The sequence below is a fragment of the Drosophila grimshawi genome, unplaced genomic scaffold (assembly GCF_018153295.1).
Source record: "Drosophila grimshawi isolate 15287-2541.00 unplaced genomic scaffold, ASM1815329v1 contig_848, whole genome shotgun sequence".
Classification (NCBI taxonomy): Eukaryota; Metazoa; Arthropoda; class Insecta; order Diptera; family Drosophilidae; genus Drosophila; species Drosophila grimshawi.
The window spans coordinates 2,716,237-2,735,655 of record NW_025063692.1 but is presented as its reverse complement, the minus strand read 5'-3'; the positions used below and the strand labels follow the sequence as shown (position 1 = coordinate 2,735,655).

Here is a 19,419-nt window from a genome sequence, read left to right as displayed (position 1 = left end):
CACTCCAATTTTTACACTTTTTCTGACGCGGGCACATAGTAGTTGTTGCGTTCATACAGACGGACACTGCACAAAACCAATATACTATGATTCCTTCGGTATCAAAGTATAAAAAGCAACAGCAAAACGAAATACAAATTACAAAAAACAAGAACCGACAGTGCCCATTATTATTATACATAGCAACTAAATATGTACTAGTATTGTTTAAGGCAGATATTGCAGTGTTTTTGTTAAAGTTAAACACACACACAGACACACCCACACGCACACATTTGTTATGTTTAATTCAAGTATGTCATGCAATGCAATGCAAATAAAAAACGCTTTTCAAAACCCGAGTTCAAATTTATCAAGAGCATTTTACAGCACCGCTGACAGCGCTGCCAGACTTAAATTCGATCGTATAAGTAGACCTTATATGTGTATTCGATTCGAGCGATTATTGCATTTTGTTTTTATTGAATCCAATTATTAAATAAGTTCTGTAATACTAATAACATTTATTTTCTCAAATTTAAAATTATCAAGCGCAATTAGATAGCACAGCGTTGCCAGACCATGCGACTAAACTAGCTCACGAACGAGTTTGCCAGCACCAGCTGTTTGAACCTTTGTTTTTAGCTTTCCGAGCAGCGTTGTGCTGTAAAAAGTCGAAATAAAACAATTCGATATGTTAACGTTATTTGTATATCAATAAGGAACGTGTGGATCGATTTGAGACCAGTAACATTCCCATTCTTAGAGGAGTAGGTAATATCACTAGCCATATATATGTGTGCGTTGGATCCACGTGTGATGTAATTTGACAAGTAGATAGCGCACATCTGAAAAGTGGTTTATGCTATTAAATTTGTTATATAAAAGCAACGCTGTAGCAACACACACAAACACACACGCTCAGATTGGAGAAAGTTGGCATATTATTGATTGATAGCAGTAACTTTTGCAGCTGAAGTGGAGTCGGAGTTGGTGGCGGATTCTTAATGTACAGCCCAAAGATCAACATGAATAAGTGCTGCATACAAAAACCACAACAGGCAACGATAACAAACTCGCCACAAATTGTTGATAAAATATATAGCAACGGCAGCAGCAGTAGCAATAGCAGCAGCAGCAGCAATAGCAGCAGCAGCAGCGGTGGTAGCAGCAACGGGTTGGCGACCAAGCGGAGCATGTCCAACAATCATAATTGTTGCCACCCCATGGAAATCACAGATGCGACACGCATCCACATCGAGAGACGGGTGGAGACTGCCAACGATTTCTTCGATCAGACACTGCGTCTGTATGGCGTGACGGAGTTGATCTTTTGCTTTAACGGCGGCAAGGATTGCACCGTTCTGCTCGATCTGCTGATGCGCTATTGTCGCCAGCACAACATCGCCAGCTTTGAGATACCCATGCTATATATCGAATCGGATGATTCCTTTCACGAGATCGATGAGTTCGTACAGCACTGCGTCCAACTGTATCACGTTAATCTGATCAAGTACAAGGACTCTTTGAAAGTGGCACTCACCCACATGACGGAGGATATGCCGCGCATTAAGGCCGTCTTTGTCGGCAGTCGCAACACGGATCCCTTTTGCGAGCATCTACAATCTATGCAGGTGAGTTTCTCTCTCCCACTCCATCTCTCATACACACACACACACACACAGACCCTGTCTTACTTTATGTTATGGTTTTGTAGAAAACGGATAGCGACTGGCCGGATATGATGCGATTGAATCCGTTGTTGGAGTGGACCTATCACGATATCTGGCATTATATACACATGTTCAATGTGCCCTATTGTCGTCTCTATGCCGAGGGCTACACATCCATTGGCTACAAATCGAACACGCTGCCCAATCCCCATTTGAAGCAGCAGAACGGCAACAGCAACAACAACGGCAGCAGCATCATCAGCAGTTTCAAGCCCGCATGGGAACTGACAGATCCCACACAGGAGCGCGCCGGTCGCGTCAATCGCAAATAGCAATCGTTTTACTTTACTTCGAGCATGTAAAAAATGTTATCACTTTTAGCGCAATTCTATTGTAAATATCACATTTCTCAGCTCACACACAGAGTACACATTTTTTTGTAACATCCCCGAGTGAGTGTCCATTATATACTTAATCAAACCATAAACATACAGAATATGGTATATGTGTACCATGCGAATTATGTACAATTGTGGATTTGTCTAGATTACTCGCCTAAATTCAAGAGAATCGCAAATATTCACATGCACATGTTTTTTTTATGTCAGAAATCTGAAACTAAAAATCAGCTGTGTTGCAGTCTGTTATCTACAGACAGCAGTATAAATTACATGTCATGCATATATATTAAGCAAATGTGATAACATTTTGATGTAACAATGCATTGTAGCAGGCCACAACTGAGACTGTAATCACATCTGTAACATAACAAGCAGCACTGCACGTAAAATGCGAATCGATATCGATCGATATCCGACTGAGCTTTGTCTGCTACAATATTGAATGGAGTGTTTGTGGCCTTCATAAAATGTTGATTCCTGATCCTGACGAAGGGCGAATTGAGAATGTCAAGAGTTTGTCTACGTTCATAGTTAGCTTTTAGCAAAATGTTATCTGCCGTTAAATAGTTAATTCAACTTACATTATAAGAATATCATACAGGTCATTGAAAATGAAAGCAACATGTTCTCTTTGAATTTTTCTTTCATTAACTAACCGCTGGGAATATGTCTTTAAGAGCACCTTAAAGTTTAGCAAATACATAGTGCTAAATAGTAAATAAGTGTATAAAGTGGCTTAAAATATTCAATTTGCTGATAATAAACCAATGAGAAAAACCGCATTTATAATACGCTTAAAATGTTTTTGTATTTTTAAAGATCTATACACAAACAGATATTGCTGTTGATTAAGAATACATATATAGAAATGTTTCATGAGATCGGAGATATATCATCATCATATTCTAGTCGAGTGAGCTCGACTACGATATATTCCATCAATATGAGAATACGATTTTGATTAAAACTTATTTGTTCTTAATCCGATCTTGATGAAATGTGCGCAGTTGATCAAGAATATGTCAATGTCTATTGTATATAAATTGGTAGAATGTGTCTTGAAAATAGTGGCTTTATTGCTATCGGACAAATTTATTTATCGATGTTTGCCGAACGGGGGCAGTTATCGATAAAATGAACTAAGCTGGATCTACGCGGGATTCACGAGACCCTATATTTCGAATTTGAAGTCTGCAGCTCTTCTAGTTTCAGAGAGATAGGCAGATAAGGCTAGATCGACTCGACTGTTGATCCTGATCAGGAATATATACATATACTTTATGGGTCGGAAATGTTTTCTTCTTTTTATCCATTTTAAACGGGATCAGGATATAAATACTACTGTTAACTATTGCTATCGATTCCATTGAAGAGCAGATAGTCGGATTGCTGAGTCGCCTGCTGCTTCTTGTCCGCAATGCGCGATCCGAACTGAATGGCCCGCTTCTTGAGGAGAGCGGCAGAGCGCAGCCCGAGACGGTGGCCATAGAGGCGGAGTAGCAGCTTATCGCCAATGCCCTCGGGCAGGGCATAGCAACAGCGCTGCTCTGGTGCCAGTGAGCGCACAAAGCTGGCCACGTGCTCCTCAATGAATGGAGCACGCGCCGTTTTGCCGCTGTCCGCAATGCACCGATCATCACGCGCCAGATTGCGTGCTGGAATGCGTTGCCAGTCCATGTCTAGTTCGTGACGCAGTGCGTCCAACCGCGTTTGCTGATCACCAACGGCCCGTCTATACGCGTTGCGATGGCGCGTATAGCCGCCAAAGAGCTCGTCGGCACCGCTGCCGAGGATTGCGACACGGGCCGTTGAGTTGGGAGTGGCGGCGGCAAACCAGAAGGCGCCACCCAGGCACTCATCGAGCACCGTTTGCAGCGGATAGATGAGCTGACGTATGTGGTCGCTGAGCTGCTGATGCAGTTCCTCACGACTCACATTCACCTCGAGCAGCTGCCAGTTTCTCTGCGGGCACAATCGCTGCAATTCCGCAAGGGATTGCCACGCAGTCTGGCGATCGGGCACTTGCCACAAGTTATCCACCTGCTGCGGCTGCTGCTGTTTTCTTCCCACTCGCTCAAAGGCTACATTGATGAGCTCGATGGGTTCTGCGTGTGGTACACTTCGATCAGCGAGCAGCGCCAAAATGCTGCAGTCAATGCCGCCAGAGAATAGTATGCAGATCTTGGCATGCGAGCAGCTGGCGACGCTTCTTCCAACACAATGGCGACAAATTGGCGCCGTTTGGGTAACGCGTGTTGCAACCGAACGTTGCAGCAATTTATCCAGTGTCCCCAATGCCTGCTGCAGTGGTGCATTCTCCAGCGACTGCTTGTAGAGCTGCTCCAGCTGCAGCTCCATCTGCAGTTTCGGTGCATCTTTAGCCAAGTCATAGAGATCATAGCTCTTCTGCTCCTGCTCGGCGCCCTCGCCGCCGTTGAGCAGCCAATTCGGCTCGATGGATTGCTTGAGAAACGTACACCAATCCATGGCTGCATCCAGTTTGGTCAACTGCTGCTGCATCTCTTTGTTTAGCTGCTGCCAAGGATAGAGTACACATTTACTCGATTCATTTACATGAAGCTTGTACAAGCCAAGTGGCGGCAGCTCCAGCGATGTCATTGTCACCTGCCCCTCCTCCTTATCCAAGTGGTACGAGGTGCTCATCAGTCTTAAGCATTCCATACTGCTCTCCACGATTAGCGAATTTCTGCCCAGTGCATCGCGGCAAAAGTATAAAACTTTATCACGGCTGTTAAAGTTATTGTTAACATTAATCTTAATAGAAACTATCTCTGTTCACATTCACCTGTTGTAGAGGATGAGGCAATAGGGTCCCTCTAGATGCTGCAGAAGCGTCAGCAGACGCTTATCATCGTCGTTGCATTTGACAAGCTGCTTCAATAGCCAGGCACTGTCCGCTTGGGCTGCTGGCTTCTGTGCATCCAAATTGTACAAGTCCCCATTGAAAAGGAGCACCAAATGGCCATCGGATATGGGCTGCTTTTGCGGTGCGGCGCCCTGTTGCCACAGAACGTTGCCGGCCAGCAGCACATTGTCGATTTGCAGCTTGTCATTCGCATCGGGTCCACGATTGTGCAGCAGTGTTGCCAGTGCTTGGTGCAAATGGCAATTTGCGTCATCTTTATTGTGGCTTATTGCACAGAAAATGCCGCACATTTCAATTACCGAAGTGCTAAACAAAATGTAAACATTGCCATGTGCGTGTTCAATAGAGCTAGTTCAAATGAACATGTGATGTAGTTGCCAAATTGCATGACTGCTTGTGGCGCCAAAATGCAAAATGCTTGAAATGCATTTGAATACTCTGCCAGTTTTTCGCAACACTGCCGTGAACCATGTACCAGTGAACTTAGCGAACCTGTTTGCCCAGCAGCTGTGTGCAGTTTCGCAACTTTTATGCAAGTTTATTGAATTATGTTCACGCCGAGCAATCAAATGAAATATACCACACACTGGCTATGCTTGTTGTTCGAAAAAAAAACCAAATCCAGCTATAATTTGTAATGCTTATGGGCAGCACTGGCGCATGATCCATGTGCAGGTGCATGTGAGCGAGCGACAAGAGTTGTTTGGGAGCCGAACAGCTGATTTGTAATTTCGCAACTTTTCGTGCAAGTTTATTTATTTCTGTTTACGTAACTGAATACTATTTTCGGCAGCTAGTCGTGTACCAACGGAGCAACAAATAAGCAAAACGCACAACGCACAACGTACAACGCATAAATGCAGTTGCGCACATAAGTTGTCTATGCCTCTATTTGCCGGCCAAACAACAACAACAACAGCGACAACAGTGACAACAGCTGAGAGCGGAGCGTCACCCACTCGCAGAGAACTGGTTGAGTGGTCAAACTGGTGATGGCACGCACGGGGCAAGAGGTACTGGGTGTGCTGCGAGGCCTGCAAATCGTTGCGGAGGCGTGTGGTCGCGAGCATCTGTCGCTGACTAAGCATCTGTGGAGCAATTCGAGTGTGCGCGAACTGCTCGCCATCAATGTGAGTCAGAGTGTCGAAGCGTTGCGCACAGCGAGCAATAATCCCAGCGAGGAGCTAAAGAAGATCCAGGAGTTGGTGCAGGAGACGGGCGAGCGAGGTTTTGTGGTGGCCAAGGGCCTATGTCAGCTGCTCGAAACGAAATCCAATTGCAATTCGGCCGCCTTGCCGCGCATCACTTGGCCATTGAGTGCTGGTGGCGCTGAACCAGGAGCAGGCGCATCCACTGCGGCCGGCGAAGCACCAAGTGGCAGCAGTCGTCGCAGTCGCAGTCATTTTGAAGCTGCTGATGCAGCCAACATAGACATATCATCGATAACGCTGACCGAATTCGAGGAGATTCTTTCCAAGCGCAACATGAATCGCAACGTCAGCCTACGCACGCCCACCACACAAAGCAAACAACTGCCCAGCGAGCCGCAGACTCCTCCAGCCAAGGCTCCAGCTCCAGCAACTCCTCCTCCTCCGCCTGCCAGCGCTGGCATCATCGCCAAGGATACCGAGTATGTGGACAATGTAATGCGCTTTGTTGCCGGCAGCTCGACAGTGGCAGGCTCCAAAGCTTCGACAACAGCAACAACAACAACCACATCAGGTAAGCATGAGAAGCATATTCGATGTTAATTTCCATTTAATCTCAACATTTGTCATTGCTTTGCTTTGTCATTTGTAGCTGAGGAGACGCTACCGGAGCTGAGCAAGGTGGCGAAACAGCGTCGGGTGCCTTCATCGCGTCTGGGCCGGATGGCCTCCTTTGGTGGTCTGTTTGCGGGCTTGGGATTGGGCACCGTCAACGAGCTGGCGAAGGGCGCCCTTGGTTTGGGCGGATCGACAAATATGCGGGATGCGCTGCTCAGTCCAGCGAATGCGGAACGAATTGTGGACACACTGTGCAAGGTGCGCGGTGCCGCACTGAAGATCGGCCAGATCTTGAGCATACAGGACACCAATGTGGTGTCGCCACAGCTGGCCAAGGCGTTCGAGCGTGTACGCCAGGCGGCCGACTATATGCCCGACTGGCAGGTGGAGCGAGTCATGAATGTCCAATTGGGACCCGATTGGCGCCAGCGTCTGTCTAGCTTCGATGATAAGCCGTTTGCGGCAGCCTCCATTGGCCAGGTGCATCGGGCCACGCTGCTCGATGGCATGGTGGTGGCCATTAAGATCCAATATCCAGGCGTTGCCCAGAGCATCGAGAGCGATATTGATAATCTTGTCGGCATGCTCAAGGTGTGGGATGTCTTTCCGCAGGGCTTCTTCATCGATAATGTGGTGCGCGTTGCCAAGCGTGAACTGCAATGGGAGGTCGACTATGACCGAGAGGCGGAATACACGGAAAAGTTTCGTGAAATGATTTCACCCTACAAGGAGTACTATGTGCCCAAGGTGATTCGTGAGCTGACCACTTCTAGTGTACTAACCACAGAGCTAGTGCCCGGAGTGCCACTGGACAAATGCTTTGGCCTCAGGTAAGCTGCACAAATTGTGATTGAAAGTCTTCAGATTTAACCCACTTTTACCCACTTACAGCTATGAGCATCGCGCCAATATCGCCGCCTCTGTGCTGAAGCTGTGTCTGCGCGAGCTCTTCGAGATCGAGTGTATGCAGACGGATCCCAACTGGTCTAATTTCCTCTATGATGAGAAGAGTCGCCGCCTGATGCTGATCGATTTTGGATCGACGCGTTTCTACAAGCATGAGTTCATACGCAATTATCGCCAGGTGATTATCAGTGCGGCAGAGAATAATCGCGACGGCGTGCTGGAGATGTCCCGTCAGATGGGCTTCCTCACCGGTTACGAGACCAAGCAGATGGAGCAGGCGCATATTGATGCTGTTATGATATTGGGCGAGATCTTTCGCTATGATGGCGACTTCGATTTTGGCAAACAGAATACAACAGAGCGCCTGGCTGCCCTGGTGCCCACAATGGTCGCCCATCGCCTCTGTCCGCCGCCCGAGGAGATCTATTCGATACATCGCAAGTTGTCCGGCATCTTTCTGCTGTGCGCCCGTCTCAATGTTCGCCTCAACTGTGTGCCCTTCTACAAGGAGATCATTTTGGGCAAGTTCAAGGACTAACTAGCTAACATTTTCTTACTGATATTGCCCCAAATCCCCACCCCCCAACCAAGTGCTCTTAGTTTCCACAAAAACACATGGAATAAACTAACTATTTCGATAGGCAAAAGACACTTCCGAAATATCTAACGTTTTATAAATGCTTACAACTTGTTCAAACTAATTTAGAAACAATTTTTTTTTTGTACTGATGGCAAAATGTATTTTAATAAATGCAATGAAATAAATTGAAAGTTTATTAAGTTGGATTCAATTTGCAGCCAATTCGTTGTTTCAAGCTTATAGATTACGAAAGACAAGCGATTTTAGTCGTTCAATAAAACCATTGCATACTTTTCCGCACTTTCGAAAACTGACAACATAAATAGCATACTTTTCTGCTGATGAATAAAATCAAAAGTGATGCTCTGTTTGAATATTTTAAAGGATTTCCTTAGGCGAAAGGATACAGAGTATGGCGCAAAGAAAATGTTGTCAATTCTAAATTCACAAAAATAACGTTCACCTCAATAATCCTTAAGCTTTTCTCGTTGCAAGTATTTGGATTTTTGGCCAGTTGTAAAGAAATTAAGAGCCTCGTATAAAATTGATTTGAGTTTCATGTTTTTCTTTCTATTTTTACAGTTAGATAGATGAAATTCATTCGTCATAGTCAATAAAAAAAACTGTGCATTCCGAATGAATTGATTTTTTAAGTTTTATTCGCTCTCAGATATTGGTAAATATATAAGTGGGTCATATGTATGTATATGTAGTGCCTTTGTATTTGTCTGCTTCTATGTTTATATTATATGAAAAAATATATAGTTTCTTTAGCATTTAGAAGCGCTCTGCGCTCCGGAGTACGATGCAGTTAAGTGTGGCAATGGGGCGGGTGGGTTTATGTCTGTTATGGGGCTTATGGGCGAGGTGTTCTTGGGACGGGGTTCTAATACTGCAGTGATCGTTCGACAAATTACAGCGCTTTGTTTCCGGGAAACTGATTTTAGAACAGGAATTCTAAAGAACCTTTTCTGAGTGTTAGTTCTTAGAAATTCAAATTCAACAAGCTCCAATTTGCGAGTGATTACTGTTCTTGTATTTGTTATTTTTTATCGCTAAGTTCTGTGTTTTCTTCTTGTAGATTTGTATTTGTCGTTCCAGGTCGTTCCAGGATGTTCCAGGACTGTTTCAGGTCATTCCAGGTCGTTCCAGGTCATCTCAATGGACATCTACGAGGTGCGCGGCTGACTGGGCACATATTTCTCCGACGGCTGATATTGCCACTGAGCACAGATCGCTTCCTGCTCTGTCTCATTGTATCCGGCTCTGAGAGTGAAAATGATAGAGAAAGCAAGATAGAGATAGAGATAAAGAGAGAGGGAGAGAGAGAGAGAGAGGTTAAAAGGCAGACTCAACACGACAATATAGAAAATCACCTTCAACTTTTACTCTTGGGTGATTTTCCATGTTGTGCGGCATATATTTATTTTGAAACAACTATGAGATAGCATGTGAATATAATTAACTCGTTTTTTACCATGCGTGTTGCCTGCGTGTTTATTGCAATGAGGTTCGTGCTCGTGTTCGTGCTCGTGATCGTGTTCGTGTCGTGCTAGAAACAAAATCAAGAAAGAACTTCCACTTTGGGCAAGCCAAAATGTACATAAACCTGCAGACTGAATCCATCGGTTCACATCGAGACATACAGCTATAGGATAGCTATATGTTAGCTGTATGATATAGTGGCTATATGGTATACAGATCCGATTTCGACAAATGTGCTGGACGCGGCAAAAACATTAATTCTCATAGTCATAGCTTTACTGACAGATCAGATCATATGTTAAGACACGGACTAGCTATATTATCGGAGATTGGACATGTCTCCTTCAATGTGTTCCACAAGTTAATAAACACTCTGCAAGTCTATGTATGCACTTATATACGAGACTCGCTCCTTATTGAAATGTTTTTTGGATTGGCGAAATACATTTAAAATACGTGCTTAATTTATTACTGCAAAAACAAAAGATAACAACAAATAATGCTAATCTTAACACAGAAGAGAGAGAGAGAGAGAGAGAGAGACATGCTTTGGACTGGATATATGTATATGACTATATATGCATATGTATGTGATATGTATATGATATATGCGTATGCATGCTCGACCATCTCATTCTACAGCTGCTCGTAATACTGTCAAAACTCATCTCCAGCCGTAGCCATAGTCATAGCCATAGCCATAATTGTAATGGGTTCGCGGCCTGCCCGGTCTCTCGTAGTAGTATCCTCTTTGGTGCGATGGCGGTGGCGGTCGTCTTGGCGGCAAGTCGCGACTGACTGGGGCATGGAGGCTGTCCCAGAGGAGGCGCGGACGCTGGACAACCTCACGCAGTATATTGACTGCCGCCAGGCCGACGCTGGCCAACTTGACACCAAAGCGGGGTAGGGGATGGGGAGCCGTGATCAGGGCGCGACCCTGCTCCTGGCCATGATCAAGGATCTTGGCTAATAGATTATCGACATGCGGTGGCACATAGAGATCAGCCTGACGGTATTCGGCAGGACATTGTGTGCTCCGATAGAAATAATCCTCGAACCTCTGGTGCGCAGAGCAAGGGCTGCGCTCCTGGAAGCACGTCACCTGCACCACATTATAAAAAATGGCGCCCAACGTGTTCGCCGTCTCCGTATTCGCTGCTTGCAAACATCGCCGGAATCTCGCATCACAATCGCAATGGGAGCGTGTGAAGGTGCCTCGATTGCACAGGCCACGCCTACAATCGCCCACGTTGAGAACATCGGGACACATGTCGTGCTCGCGACAACAGCGATCCTCTCGCACATGTGGCCCCAGATCGTCGTAACTGCTGGCGGCTGTACCCGGACCGCACCACTTTGTGCCCGGATAGATGAAGCCCAGTCCACCGCGAAACTCATGTCCGTAGGAGCCCTGCCTGCGACACACCTCCTCCAGCTCGACAACTGATTCGCGTGGCACTTGCCGTATCCGACGCGGATCCGACTGCAACAGCATTCGCTGAATGTCGCCCCTGTCATATGGAAGCAAGGTTGCACTCAAGGATTCACTGTCTCAACACCAAGTGCTCAATGTTCGCACTCACCGATCTGTGTGCATCTTGCAGAAGGGATGTCGGGATGACAGCTCCACCATCATCGTCATCGTCATGTCCGAGATGAGCACTGCGGAGCCGGCACTTGGTTTCAGCTGCCAACTTAACAACAACAGTGCCACCAGCAGCGTCCTCAACGGCAACGCCAGCGGCTCCATCGCGATTCCTACAGAACGACAAAGTAAAAAACATCGATTTGAAATAACTCACAGTTTTTATTTGGAAAATTAAACGAATTATTTGATTTCCTTTTGAACCCATACCTTGTATGGTAAAAAAGTGTTGAAGTTGTCTAAGAGTGTGTAACAGGCAGATGGAAGCATCTCCGGCCCCATAACGGATATATATTCATTACCAACATGTCAGAGACAATAAGAATTTTAAATATAAGTTCTTCTTCACACGACATTGTTTTGATAGATTCCACTGACTCTCCAATATCGACAAGTACCGATTATTGATATACCCTGACAATATATTGACTACCTATTCGATCACTCTCGACTACACTCACAAACCAATTGGCCTGAACCCTACAAAGTTTTTCTTATTTTTATAAAAACTAGAAAGACTTGCTCTAAATCTAAAATCTGTATTTGTTAGAACTTAAAATACTATAAGCCAAAAAACAAAATGAGTTATGGAGTTTCTTATACCCATATCAGAAAACACGCCGAAAATTAGAAATTGTTTTCGTTTAAGTTTTAGAAAAATTACGCTAAAATTAAGAAAAGGAGGTTTTTTGAAAATATACCATCTAAATAATAAAGTACATTTGTAAAATTTGGTTTTTCTCTGAGTGTAGAGCAGTCTTTTTTGAGTCTGCTAGTAAGAATAGTATTATGTCACAGTGTATCATTGAGATTAGCTCTGCAAATTGAAGGACTGGCAAACGACTGCGAAATGTGGGCCATCATTTGCACCGCTAATTAGATGCTGAACGCTGAAAGCTGAACGTTGAATGATCTTCATCATCATCTTCATCATCTTCTTCTTCATCACCCGCATCTTGAATTTTTGCATTTGACCTCAGGCCGAGCACAGTTGGCGGCACACTGTGTCGAAGGCGTGCGAAAAATGTGAGTATGCTGGCAAAGCTAGATGCGAGAGAGAGATGCTGCAGGTTGGTCCCACTGTGCACGAGGAACGTCGCGATCAAAACAAAATTAATGAAAAAGTGAAGAAAAAAAAAACACAAGAAAATAAAAAGAAAAAAAACTAAGAGATAAGTTTTGCAAAGAAAAACAAAAGACAACAATTGGACAAGCCTCAAACAAAACGGAAACTTAATTATTAATTTGATGCCGCTTTGAGGCGAGTCCCATTGTAAGGCGTGGGCTCAACCTTAAAAGGGGCGGGGAGGCAGTGTGTGGGGAGTGGGTGGGTGGGAGGTAGGTCGGGGAGGGGGGTGTAAGCGGTATATGATGCGCCAAAAAGTGAACAGATTCGCTTGTTAGCAATTGCGATGCGGCCAACAAATTTGCGCGCTCTGCGAAATGACAAATGGGAAAGGCAAAAGGTCAAGGCCACAATTTGGCCACAATCTATGCGCCTCGCCTCGAATTTGCCACGCCCACTCCGCTACTACAAATGTCAATAAATAGCTAGAGACAGCAGTCACCAATATTTAACAAGCTAACAGTTTTCGTATGCCCTCCCCTCCCCTCAACGGGTCGGGCATTATAAACTGAACAACGCGTTTGCCACATGCACCAATTGATGACCAATTAATCCAAACAACTAACTTAAAGTCTATTTTAACTAGCTTATTTACAAGTTTGAATCAAAATTCAAATTGAATATACATTTTGGGTTAAAAGTTATTGATAATATGAAATCAACTTCATCTGCTTGGGGGTAAATGAGAACTTATATTTCGAATTGAATGTTTCCAGTTCTTAGCTGCTGATCAAGAATCTATATAAAAACCTGATTTCTGTTAAAGATTTGCTAAGTATTTTTTTTTGCAGCAACTCTTGGTGATTTTTTGTTTTCATTTGTAGATTGTAACGACCATAAATGACTACAAACGCAGAGTATTTCGAGTGCAGTCATGCTCGTTTCGAGTTATTTTTGAGTTATTTTTCACTTATATTTTCGAATGTGCGACTTTGGCATTTTGTTGTTGTTTGTTTTGGTTGTTGAATGAGCACAAATCAATTTTTTATATGTTGTTGGTAAACAATTGCGATACGATATTGAAAAGTGCAAGTCTTTTAAAGTCGACAGTTCTCTCAGCATTTTTTTTGTTTTTGGAGTGGAAGGGACATTGAATTCCAAGGCGTAAACTTGCTACAGTTTGTGTCACGATACAATAATTAATGATGACATTTTCAGACAGCTGCTTATTGAGTATATTAATCATATTATTTAGGTGTCACAAAAGACACTTGTCATGCACAGCGAGAAAAATGTGAAGATCGAATTAGGCACTTTGGATTTGTGGTAATGACAAAGTACTCGAATTAAATGTGAACTATTTAATATTCGTTGGCAACCCAAAATAGATTATCAGAATTGGAGTTTTACTTGACTATTTCCCACTGTGTAGAATGCCCCCGCAGTCGACGATCGTCGAACAATTGCTTGTTGTCTCTGGCTCAAGATCTGGTGGGCGACAGACAGACAGACCCACAGAGAGGGAGAGAGATAGACAGAGAGAAAGACAGATTGAGAGAGAGAGAGAGAGAAAACAACAATCAATCTTAATTCGGAACATGTCAAATGGAACTAAACAAGACAAGTGACAACTGATCCCGATCGCAATTTCGATATTTTGCTTAAATTATTTATGTTTTGATGGAAACTGCTGCAAATACATATTTGCTGTAGATATAGATATATAAAAACATTACTAAAGTCAACTGATGACAGTTTCATTCTCCAGCTCTGCTGCAATATTTCAATATAATTCAATTCTCAGCTCGTTCTGTGGTTCAGTTAAAATCGTTAAGCTTAAGCTATTTATTTTATAGTTTAATCTACAATTTCAGCTAAAAAGACTGTTGAATGAATGTTGATATTTTGTATTGAATATCTTGATAATAGTACTTGATATTCATGTATTGTAATATGTCAAATATCTAATAAATTAACGGCTCAGCTGCTGACTGTTCTACTAAAATTCCTCGTCTGCTGGACAACATCTTATGCACAGTCTGGCAACTCTGCCCGATCCTAGCTGCCTGCTATGAAATCACTCGCTTTGCAATCTGAATCCGTTAGCTCGATTTCTGTCTGTGGCAAGAAGTAGCTTTTATCGCTCATTATTAGCTGTAGTTTTTTTTTCAGCTCAATGTAATACTGAGCTCGATGTGTGACGCGATTCTCGGCCTAAATAGCCTATATACATTATGTATTAATATATATTGTCTGCTTAGCTGTATACCAAAATAAATTTCAATAACAAAAAAAAAAAACAAAACAGAAGAAGAAAAAAAAAACATTTTGCGATCTATTTTGCATTCCGATTCAATTTGGCGATTTTGTTGTTGTTGTTTGTGTTGTTATTGTTTCATCTGCTGTTCATCAATTGATCTGTATTCGTTTCACTCTCTCTACGTTCATTCGCATTATTTTCAATGTCAATGCTTTTGAAATTCATGGCATAAATTGTATGCTGCGGTCCAAGAGCTCTGGTCGTCGACGTCAGCGTCTAGCCAAAGAGCTCTTTCCCTTTACCTTCCCCTCCACACTCCTTCGGCCCTCTTCACCCTCCCCCACCCCTACACCCTCTGGCTGTCTTTAACATAGCATTTTGTTTGTCTCTCATGCCTTCCTCTTCTTCTTCTTCTTCCGCTGCTTCGAAGCAACCGCAAGAAAACGAAAACAAAATCAAAGTTTGATTTGTTTAGCGATCGCTTTGACTTTTTGACTTTGACTTTGGCTGTGACTGCGTCAAGTACAATGACCGCGGTGATCTAAATATATAAGTTATACATAAATCTATATAAACCCCCCTTACCGTTAGTCACCTTAGCCCCACCCCCCGCCCCCGACACGAGGCAAGCCATCCATTAAAGCACAGCACTCAAATGTTTGTGTTTTGTAGATCTCTTTAACTTTTTATTGACAGGCAACAGTTCAACATCCGATAAAAAAAATAAACAACAAAAAAAACAGGGTATTCAGAAGAAGAGTGCCCACACTAGAAGCTACCCTGTACGTGAGGCTTAAGCTCAACTCTTTTGCTCTTTTCGTCAAGCAGCCTCTCTCAAGTGGGAGGGGGAGGGGCAGGGGGAGGGAGGAGATAGGAGTGGTAGTTAGCGTCAGGTCATGCTCCGGGCCATAACGTGGGCTTTATGGCCCACTCGAGCTGCGAGCTACTGTTAGCCAACTCAATAAACTTGTTCAGTCTGCAATTAAAAATAAAATGCTTAAGCAGCGAATGCTCAAGGGGGTTGATGGATGGAGGTGGAAGGGTAGGAGAGGGGAGGGTGGGTTGCTAAAGGTCGTTGTGGCTAAAGACGAGGAGGAGGAGGAGGAGGGGGGTAGGGTGAGGATGGGCGTATCACTCGGATCATCAATCACATAGCCACATCCACAAGCTGCAAATTACAAGCTACTGTTGCTCCTTAACCAAAACTGAAACTGAAACTTAAAATTGAAACTTTAAACTTGAAACTGCGACTGCGACTGCGACTGCGACTGCGACTGTGGCTTTAGCTGTAGCTGTAGCTGTAGCTAAAGTTAAAGTCTTCCCTTTCCGGACATGCCCCTGCCCCACACATCTCAATGTAACTGGTTTTTGTTATTGTTGTTGTTGTTGTTGTTGCTTGGATACATTATTATTTTAGCTCCCGCTGCATTTTGAGCTGTCAGCTTCAACATTGGATTCTGAGGCACTTTATAAACCAAAAAAAACAAAATAAATACAGAAAACCGAAAACATAATAAAACATCGTGTAGGAAAAGTGATTTCTGCGTCAAGGCGAAGCGACAACACCCTATAAAACTCATAATAAGAGCTGCTTGAGCTTAAGGCTTAGAATGTATAATCCACATGTTCAAAATTGAAGTTTAAAAAGAAAAACAACATTGTTAAAATGCATTAAATATAAGGTTATATATATGTATATAAATATATATATATGTGCAGAATATAGATATATATTGCGAGTGTAGATGAATAGAAGATGAGATTAAGTTCTCATCTTAGCTTATCTCATTTGCAAAAAATGTAAAATGAATTCTGACTGATCGGGAATATAGCAGCGAAAAAAACATGTAAAATTTGTAAAACCTAATATTATAAAGACCAAAGAAGTTAACTAGCCCCACTACACTGCTCCACTGCACCAAAACTACACCAAATCTAGCATGCTGTGAAAATGACTGCCTCAAGACTTGTCCGACAACACATTCAATTCAATTCATTCCAAGCCAAGTTGTTAACTTTGAACGTGTAATTGCAGTAACCCCTCCCCCCTCCCCACGCCCCACTCTCGTCAGTTACTTCAGCCCTTCTTAAAGTTAACTTAATCACCTTGCCAAAGGCCACAACAAACGTGACAAACGACGACGAAACCACAACTCAAGCCAACCTGAGTAAAAATCCTTGCCAAAAAAACCAAAACCAGAATTGAATCCTCTCCCTCTCTGTGCAAAATGGGGTCAAGTTGAAGAGCAACAGGTCTGCCCAGAAAAAAAACTAAATCTGGCTTTATTTTAGAGATGTTAAGCATTGAATACTTGGGAAAGGCAGATTTGTCTGATCGCAAACAAGATGAAATGGAAAATAGGCTAGAAAGAGGCAATTGGCTCTCAGATAAAAGAAAACTATAACTATAACTATAGCAATAACTATAACTAGAAATATAACTATAACAGAGAGCGGTCTCTGTGGATGGACAGCTGGGGACAGTTGGACACTTGAACACTTGGACAGTTGGACAGTTGGACAGGTGGCAATGAATGACAGTGGCGGTCATTGAACGTGTCTGGTGTCTGCTATCTGCTGTCTGCGTCTGGGTTGCCAGGTGAAGGTTATCATAATCAAACCAAAAAAAAAAAAAATAATAATAGAGACCAAAAACCAAAAACAAAAGCCGGCCACAGTTGCCGCCTGTTTGTGCAGACTTGTCATGGGCATTCAGCTTTTCAATTTCGATTTCAATTTCAATTTCATTGCTTTGCTAATTGTTGGCGGCGAAAACGAGGAAAAAAAGGGCTAACAAGAAGCTAACTAGCGTGTTAACCAGAAGCCATTTCGGCCCAAGTCTCAGCTCTCAAAACTTTGGGCCATTGTTTTTAGGGCCAAACGCTGGAGCCGTCCGCTAATCGCTGAGCAAATTTCGCAGCCAAGACGAGGTGTGAAAATGTGTGTGTATATGTTGAGAGGGGGTGTGGTTAGGGGGAGGGTGGTAATGGGTGTGTGGGTTGGATGGTTGCTTCCCATGTCAGTCATGTGGCAGAGTGCTGGAGGCCAAGCTTATCGGAGACACACAAATATTTAATATTAACATCTAATATTTGCTTTCTTGTATCCACAACATAAATGTCCACAAATAGTTCTACCCAAGTTGACTTCAGCACAAAAGAAAAGAAGACGTAATAAAATAAAGTGCAAATGACCTCGAATCGAAGTATTCGCAATTCTGGCAAACAAAACTTGGGTTGGGATCGATTTACTTAAAATAAGAGAAACAGAGCCGTAATCGAAATTGGACATTTCTTGAATCAAATCGTAGCCGAAATTCAGAACCACAACCAGAACCGGAACCGATTCCCTGTAAAATAATTCTTAATTCTAGCTGAAAATGTGATTGGATCACGAATTAATATACTTGACGATTCAATATAATAAATAAGTATTCTCCATTTTAAAATATGGGGAAAACGTTTTGAAATCACACAAAACAGATAAAAACAAATTTTTGCTGAGCTTTGAATCCGTTTTTTACTCTTTAAACATAATTATATAAAATCTCCAGCAGAAATAGGAAAAAATATTCATAGAACTTTTTAAAACTACTTTTTACTAATTTTCGCTTTTACATAATAATATATTTTTAAATATATTTATATATATATTTTTGAGGTGGCTTCTTCCAAGAGATTTAAAAGATCTTGTTAAAGCAATCGGACATTTTCCAAAATCATAAAATGGATATGTTAAAATAGCCTTTCAAACTGATGAAGCTGTATAAAATCTCTTCAAAATCAAGTGAAATATAAATAATTTGTGGATTTTACTTATTCCAAAATATCGCGAATTGTATTGTGATTCTGTTACAGTCTTAAATATTTTAATTAAAATATGCAAAAACTAAAAATGGATTTAGTAAATTATAATCACTTGTGAAACTGATGCGTTTAATTTGTTTCAAATTTAATTTGCGCTTATTTTTATTTTGCACTTTAACATTTTTGGGTTTTGTTTGTTTTTTTTTTGCTTTTTGCCATTTTTCAGTCCGCCACTTTTTGCACTTGCAGCCTCTACTCTTTCTCTCTCGCTCCCACACTCGCGGTCCTTTGCAAAGCCAAAGCTCAAGGCTGCCGCCATCACCTCTTGACATTTGTGTTCGCCCCCTCCCTGTCCCCCTTCTTCTGCCGCGCTTGGCCAACTGTGGCCTTCACTCCTTGTGCGTAATGACCTTCAAAAGACAGCAACCGCAACAAGAACAACAACAATAATAATAACAACAAAGCAGCCAAGTCCACGTGCCAGGCTTACACACACCAGAAAAAAAAAAGGTGAAAAAAATAGGTTTGAAATCCCGGCAACCCGTTAAGCGCAAACCGTTTCGCCCGTTTGACCGTTTTACCTGTGCGTGACTTTTTTTTTTATTTTTTGCAAATGAATCCTTTTTCTTAATTTTTAATATCGTTTTTTTCGTGTTTCTTTTTTTTTTTTTTTTTTTTTAAGTTAGCGGCGCGTAAGAGCAGCCAGGACGTGCCGTTTGCAGCGGTTGTAGCCGTCGTTGCTCACAACAAAACATTTCCGCAACGCGTTTGCGGCGCGACTGAACTTGATTCTGGCGCGCTAAGCGCTGTTAAACTTGAGACTTGGCCAAAAAAAAATAAATTGAAAAGCAACCGTCGATAGCAGCAGCAACAACAACAACAACAGACACATCAACGCAGACACATACACACACACACACACACTAGCAGTAGCAGCAACAGCAACCGCAGAAATTGCCTAGGCG

The 19,419-nt window shown here is 42.8% G+C and overlaps 4 protein-coding genes across 6 annotated transcripts; 2 read left to right on the top strand and 2 right to left on the bottom strand.

The window, feature by feature from the left end:
• Positions 1 to 668: 668 nt before the first annotated feature.
• LOC6569223 (probable FAD synthase) lies at positions 669 to 2,173 on the top strand. Of its 3 annotated transcripts, none has more exons than XM_032741350.2 (3): positions 669 to 753; positions 953 to 1,613; positions 1,697 to 2,173. In XM_032741350.2, exons 2-3 carry the CDS (start codon positions 987 to 989, stop codon positions 1,982 to 1,984), a joined length of 915 nt encoding a protein of 304 aa, XP_032597241.2. In that variant the 5' UTR covers positions 669 to 753; positions 953 to 986; the 3' UTR covers positions 1,985 to 2,173. The 3 variants fall into 3 exon arrangements, with proteins under 3 accessions (XP_032597241.2, XP_032597242.2, XP_001995705.3); XM_032741351.2 differs by having other exon boundaries at positions 678 to 753; positions 941 to 1,613; XM_001995669.3 differs by having other exon boundaries at positions 734 to 1,613.
• A 680-nt stretch (positions 2,174 to 2,853) lies between these two features.
• On the bottom strand, positions 2,854 to 5,266 carry LOC6569222 (asparagine synthetase domain-containing protein CG17486). The gene is made up of 2 exons (XM_001995668.2): positions 4,860 to 5,266; positions 2,854 to 4,802 (listed from the first exon to the last, which is right to left on the bottom strand). Exons 1-2 carry the CDS (start codon positions 5,228 to 5,230, stop codon positions 3,398 to 3,400), a joined length of 1,776 nt encoding a protein of 591 aa, XP_001995704.1. The 5' UTR covers positions 5,231 to 5,266; the 3' UTR covers positions 2,854 to 3,397.
• Positions 5,267 to 5,695: 429 nt separating this feature from the next.
• On the top strand, positions 5,696 to 8,313 carry LOC6569221 (atypical kinase COQ8B, mitochondrial). The gene is made up of 3 exons (XM_001995667.2): positions 5,696 to 6,662; positions 6,741 to 7,536; positions 7,598 to 8,313. Exons 1-3 carry the CDS (start codon positions 5,933 to 5,935, stop codon positions 8,148 to 8,150), a joined length of 2,079 nt encoding a protein of 692 aa, XP_001995703.1. The 5' UTR covers positions 5,696 to 5,932; the 3' UTR covers positions 8,151 to 8,313.
• Positions 8,314 to 8,822: 509 nt separating this feature from the next.
• On the bottom strand, positions 8,823 to 19,271 carry LOC6569247 (acidic phospholipase A2 PA4). Its single transcript, XM_001995666.2, has 4 exons — positions 19,036 to 19,271; positions 11,261 to 11,435; positions 10,736 to 11,188; positions 8,823 to 9,458 (listed from the first exon to the last, which is right to left on the bottom strand). Exons 2-4 carry the CDS (start codon positions 11,425 to 11,427, stop codon positions 9,362 to 9,364), a joined length of 717 nt encoding a protein of 238 aa, XP_001995702.2. The 5' UTR covers positions 11,428 to 11,435; positions 19,036 to 19,271; the 3' UTR covers positions 8,823 to 9,361.
• Between the last annotated feature and the right edge of the window lie 148 nt (positions 19,272 to 19,419).

What these genes read in the sequence shown, in the direction of transcription:
- LOC6569247 (XM_001995666.2), bottom strand. Translation starts at nt 11,427, where the DNA reads ATGGAGCCGCTGGCGTTGCCGTTGAGGACGCTGCTGGTGGCACTGTTG. An exon ending in TGCAAGATGCACACAGATCG is followed by an intron (nt 11,189 to 11,260) that starts GTGAGTGCGAAC and finishes TCCATATGACAG; the next exon opens with GGGCGACATTCAGCGAATGC. An exon ending in CCTTGCTCTGCGCACCAGAG is followed by an intron (nt 9,459 to 10,735) that starts GTTCGAGGATTA and finishes TTTCACTCTCAG; the next exon opens with AGCCGGATACAATGAGACAG.
- LOC6569222 (XM_001995668.2), bottom strand. Translation starts at nt 5,230, where the DNA reads ATGTGCGGCATTTTCTGTGCAATAAGCCACAATAAAGATGACGCAAAT. An exon ending in TGCCTCATCCTCTACAACAG is followed by an intron (nt 4,803 to 4,859) that starts GTGAATGTGAAC and finishes TAACTTTAACAG; the next exon opens with CCGTGATAAAGTTTTATACT.
- LOC6569223 (XM_032741350.2), top strand. Translation starts at nt 987, where the DNA reads ATGTACAGCCCAAAGATCAACATGAATAAGTGCTGCATACAAAAACCA. An exon ending in AGCATCTACAATCTATGCAG is followed by an intron (nt 1,614 to 1,696) that starts GTGAGTTTCTCT and finishes ATGGTTTTGTAG; the next exon opens with AAAACGGATAGCGACTGGCC.
- LOC6569221 (XM_001995667.2), top strand. Translation starts at nt 5,933, where the DNA reads ATGGCACGCACGGGGCAAGAGGTACTGGGTGTGCTGCGAGGCCTGCAA. An exon ending in AACAACAACAACCACATCAG is followed by an intron (nt 6,663 to 6,740) that starts GTAAGCATGAGA and finishes TGTCATTTGTAG; the next exon opens with CTGAGGAGACGCTACCGGAG. An exon ending in GACAAATGCTTTGGCCTCAG is followed by an intron (nt 7,537 to 7,597) that starts GTAAGCTGCACA and finishes ACCCACTTACAG; the next exon opens with CTATGAGCATCGCGCCAATA.